The 5,263-nt window shown below is 50.2% G+C and overlaps 1 protein-coding gene across 1 annotated transcript; it reads left to right on the plus strand.

The window, feature by feature from the left end:
• Nucleotides 1-1,620: 1,620 nt before the first annotated feature.
• On the plus strand, nucleotides 1,621-4,466 carry EIF1 (eukaryotic translation initiation factor 1). The gene is made up of 4 exons (XM_023204124.1): nucleotides 1,621-1,893; nucleotides 2,602-2,765; nucleotides 2,916-3,017; nucleotides 3,603-4,466. Exons 1-4 carry the CDS (start codon nucleotides 1,863-1,865, stop codon nucleotides 3,645-3,647), a joined length of 342 nt encoding a protein of 113 aa, XP_023059892.1. The 5' UTR covers nucleotides 1,621-1,862; the 3' UTR covers nucleotides 3,648-4,466.
• Nucleotides 4,467-5,263: the final 797 nt, after the last annotated feature.

Consider the following 5,263-nt stretch of genomic DNA (forward strand, 5'->3'; position numbering starts at 1 on the left):
TTCTCTGGCTTGCACAGTGTTTTATCAAAAATTCAGTTCATTCCCGTAATCCCAGCACTTTGGGAGGCCGAGGCAAGTGCATCACCTGAGGTCAGGAGTTCAAGACCAGCCTTGCTGGGCATGGTGGCTCATGCTTGTAATCCCAGCACTTTGGGAGGCCAAGGTGGGTGGATCACGAGGTCAGGAGTTCGAGACCAGCCTGGCCAAAACAGTAAAACCCCATCTCTACTAAAAATACAAAAATTATCTCGGCATGGTGGTGTGTGCCTGTAATCCCAGATACTCAGGAGGCTGAGGCAGGAGAATCGCTTGAACCTGGGAGGCAGAGGTTGAAGTGAGCCGAGATCGTGCCATTGCATTCCAGCCTGGGTGACAGAGCTAGACTCAGTCTCAAAAAAAAAAAAAAGACCAGCCTGGCCAACATGGTGAAACCTCATCTCTACTAAAAATGTTTTTAAAAACTAGCCAGGGGTGGTGGTGGACGCCTGTAATCCCAGCTACTCGGGAGGCTGAGGCAGGAGAACTGCTTGAACCCAGGAGATGGAGGTTGCAGTGAGCCGACACAGTGAGACTCTGTCTCAAAAACAAAAAAAAAAAAAAATCAATTTATTGGCAATATTTAAAAATCAAGAGATTTTATGTAAACACCTAGATTTCCTGGCACTCTTGAAAAATATCTAGCACAATGGGCGGGAGGTGAGCGGCTACTGCAGCCCATAGTTCTTACTCCAGCCCCCACTCCACCCCATTACTACACACTTGGCTGTTTGCACTCCTTGATCCTACTTACCTGCCTGGCCCCGGAGGCCTTTGAGTCTAAAACCCCTGGTCTCTTTTCACCACCCTACTTATCCCTACAACTGAGAGTGTTGAAATAAATAAACTGAGAGCAAGCAAGGTTGACTGTTTTGAAGGAAATATTTCATCTAAACTCTGGGAAGGCTCTACTCCACATAAGCTGTGCGACATGAAGGACGCCCTCTGGTGCCAGAATTATTCTCAGGGGGCGCCCAGAACTAGTTACTATCCCTTGAACTCATGCCAATGAGCTAGGCAAACTTTTTCCTTGGATGGATTAATCTAATCTAAATGAAAATTTTAGATCAGATTAACCCACTTTAGAATAAATCTAAATGGCAACCTAAATTACGCGATTACCGTTTTGATTATATTATTGTATGTTGATTAATCAAACTGCCGCCCTAAATCCCGCTGTGACTCAGTGGGTAGTAGGGTGGGTAGGTAGGTGGGTTTGACAAAACGGGGATTTGTCGTGTTTGGGAGGCTCAGCATCTACATCCTCTCTAAGGAGTGTTCATCTACCCTATGAAACACCCCTTTTCGAGCAGGCAGGGATGCAACAGGGTCAGGAAGGTGAAACGTACCAAAGGACACAGTGCGTAGGCGCGCTCGAAACCTCGGCCAGTTTTCTCGGCGTGCTGACACCGTCCACCCGCACTGCGCAGGCGCCGAGCCAGACCAAGCTTTCCCTCCCCGCCCCAGCTCTCCCAGAGTCAAGAGGACGCCCCCTCCGGCCCCGCCGCAGACTTCCTGCGCAAGCGCCATCCTACGTCCCCGCCCCCAAACCAATTGGAAGCTGCGCCGCCTGGGTGCTTGGGGCACGACGCCGTGGGTGGGGTCGGGACGTGAGGGCAGCGCGCTGGCGTCACAGGCGCGGCTATATAAGTGAACACAGGCACCGCCCCTCTGCCCCAGTCACTGAGCCGCCGCCGAGGACTCAGCAGCCTCCCCCTCGAGCCCCCTCGCTTCCCGACGTTCCGTCCCCCCTGCCCGCCTTCTCCCGCCGCCGCCGCCGCCGCCTTCCGCAGGCCGTTTCCACCGAGGAAAAGGAATCGTATCGTATGTCCGCTATCCAGAACCTCCACTCTTTCGGTAAGCTATGGGAAAGGTCGCGGGCTCGGGTGGGGCAGTGGGGCCTTCCGGGCCCGGAGACGTGTTCCAGGAAGCTGCCAAGCGCTCCGGGCCTTCGTAAGCTCTGGCAGGGGAAACTTGTCCAGGGTCGCAGGGCAGCGGGATCAAGGCCTGGGCCCTGGGGTCGGAACCTGAGCGCGACCGGAAGGAGCAGGCGGGAGGTCAACCCTTGCGCGGGCTCGGTGTCTCGGTGGCGCATTTACTAATGGCTCCCGGGCCTCCTCGGGCCACACCCGCCCCTCCCGTCACCCTTGCGTCACGTCCGTTACGTCACCACTCGTTGTCACGGAGTCGGAGGGAAAGGCGGTGCCAGCTCTAAGTGGCAGGCGTGCGCACCAATGGGGTTGGTAGGCTTAGCCCCGCCTTGGGAGCTCGGGTTCCGGCGGGTTGCATCAGCCGGGTGGGGCACCGCCTGCCAGCTCGGACTACCCCGACACGTGATCGGCTTTCCAGGGAGGGCGGGAGGCCCGGGCGTTCCCCGAGCCTGGGGAAGCCGGGCGTCCCGGACTGACGGGCTTGGGGAGAGCCAGCAGAGGACACATACGGCCTGGCCCAGGCCCTGACGATTTCAGTGTTGTTTTCTGCACGCACAAAACACCTGGGAGCCGGGGAGATGGCAGTGGTATCTGATCTTTGATCCCTCTGAACGAGCTTAACCTTAATTTTCAGACCCCTTTGCTGATGCAAGTAAGGGTGATGACCTGCTTCCTGCTGGCACTGAGGATTATATCCATATAAGAATTCAACAGAGAAACGGCAGGAAGACCCTTACTACTGTCCAAGGGATCGCTGATGATTACGATAAAAAGAAACTAGTGAAGGCGTTTAAGAAGGTAGGTCTTCAGTGAGATTGCGGGAAAGTCATAATGAATTTGTGTGCAAGGGGGTGCTAGCTGCGTTGTATTTATTGTTAGCAGAAGGGGTGATAAATGCATTCATGCTCTTGCTAGGCCTAATTTGTTTTGTTTCCTTTGTGCTTGCAGAAGTTTGCCTGCAATGGTACTGTAATTGAGCATCCAGAATATGGAGAAGTAATTCAGCTACAGGGTGACCAACGCAAGAACATATGCCAGTTCCTTGTAGAGGTGAGTTCAGTCACTTCTTGATTTGTGCCCCGCTGCTGGCAGATCTCAGATCCTGTGTATTAGCTTCTGCTGGGGACATAAAAGTTGGCTTTGTAAGGCTGACCAAAACCTCAGTTGGGTTTTAAAGTACACAGACTTCTGTTTTATAGGAAAAAGCAGAAGGGACTTGTGTACCTTTGGTTAACTGTTTCTGTGGATCTGCTTTACAGATGCAAATTTGAATAGCACATAGATGCATTGTAAAATAAGCCAAATGCTGGGTTGTTCCTGTATTTGTAAGGACATGAGTTTTTAAAAATGAATTTCCTGAGTATTAATACTAAAAAACTGTTACATGATGGGTTCTTGATATAATTGAAGAGGTTTCATATACCTGATGAGTCTCATTCTCACACTAATTCAGAATCTTGGAAGGCACTGAGTGTTCAAAAAAGGTAGCTCTTAACTGAGGACCGTCCGTGGAACCACTGTGCACCGCTGGCTCTTGGGCAGTGTAGTAGCAGGAAGACAGGGTTGATGGCATTAGAAATGGAGGCTTAACTCTCCCTGTCCCCCATTTAAAACTTCGCCCTTTTGTCTTTTCAGATTGGACTGGCTAAGGACGACCAGCTGAAGGTTCATGGGTTTTAAATGCTTGTGGCTCACTGAAGCTTAAGTGAGGATTTCCTTGCAATGAGTAGAATTTCCCTTCTGTCCCTTGTCACAAGTTTAAAAACCTCACAGCTTGTATAATGTAACCATTTGGGGTCCGCTTTTAACTTGGACTAGTGTAACTCCTTCATGCAATAAACTGAAAAGAGCCATGCTGTCTAGTCTTGAAGTCCCTCATTTAAACAGAGGTCAAGCAGTAGGCACCTGGCAGTGTCAAGCCTGAAACCAAGCAATACCGGCATGTTTCAGCCAAGCCCAGAGCCCTAAGATCACAAACAACTATGGCCGGAACCTCCTCGGCTCTCCCTCTGCAGGGTTCCTTGCCCTAACAGAATGTTACCATCTGAACAGTCCTCGGTGAATCTGAGAGGAGAGGATGGGGTAAGGCAGCAGCACCAGCTGTACTACTGGAAGGGAGCTTTTGGTGGTGGATCCCCTGGTGTCTCCAACCTGACCAGGTGGACAGAGCTCAGAGAGGCCCTCTTACCGCTAGCGAGATGATAGGACATCTGGCTTGCCACAAAGGTCTGTTGGACCAGACATATCCTAGCTAAGGAATGTCCAAACATCAGAATGTGAGGCCAACCTTCTACCAGAGTTAAACTTTTGACAAGGGAACAAATCTCAAACTGATCCATCAGTCATGTAGCTAGCTGTAGAGCTTGCAACTTAATAGCAGCAGCTGCCCAATGCCATGTGAAGTAACAAACTGGTTTTTGGTTTTTTCCCCCCTTCAGTTTTAATGTTATGTGTAATGTATTTAAACCCTTATTTAAATAAAACTTGTTTTCAGAAATACCTGACTTGCAGATTATTTATATATAGTCGATCTTGTGCATATAAAGGAACCATAGAAATGGGCAGTGGAGGATTCGTCCACACCCACAGCTTCTCAACAGGGGCCTGAACTTGGCCAAGAAAAACCTTGATGAGCTTGTCCCTCTCTGGTCAACTGTTTTTTTTGTTCGTTTGTTTTTTGAGATGGAGGTTTGCCCTTGTTGGCCCAGGTTAGAGTGCAGTGGCACAATCTCAGCTCACTACAACCTCCGCCTCTGAGGTTCAAGGAATTCTCATGCCTCAGCCTCCCTGATATCTGGGACTACAGGCAGCATGCCCAGCTAATTTTTGTATTTTTAGTAGAGACAGCTTAGCCATGTTGGCCAGGCTGGACTCAGACACCTGGCCTCAAATGATCTGCCTCCCTTGGCCTCCCAAAGTGCTGGGATTACAGGCATGAGCCACCATGCCCAGCCGATCAACTGTTTTTGCAAGCATTTAGCCAGAGTCATGCTGTCTTGTTAATCAGTGTCCTAGAGAATGGGTTGCTTGGAAATCTTGGAGCCCCCTCATTAGTAACAGCCTTGGTTTAGGGATGCAGAGTGGAGAGTAAATGCAAGGGCTATAAAAAGGACAGTCATGCTGTGGGTTAAGATCCACAAATCGCTAGCGATGTGTGTACTCTGGGTAGTGAGTTTGTAGTAGTAGAAGGTTTAATGAAGCATCTGGAGAGGCCATCCCTCATGAAGGACAATGAACGGCAACTAAAAGACCCAAGTTCTGTTCCTGGGTCCATTAGTTAAAAAGGCAAAGTTCTC

The sequence above is a fragment of the Piliocolobus tephrosceles genome, chromosome 16 (genome assembly GCF_002776525.5).
Source record: "Piliocolobus tephrosceles isolate RC106 chromosome 16, ASM277652v3, whole genome shotgun sequence".
NCBI classification, from domain to species: Eukaryota; Metazoa; Chordata; class Mammalia; order Primates; family Cercopithecidae; genus Piliocolobus; species Piliocolobus tephrosceles.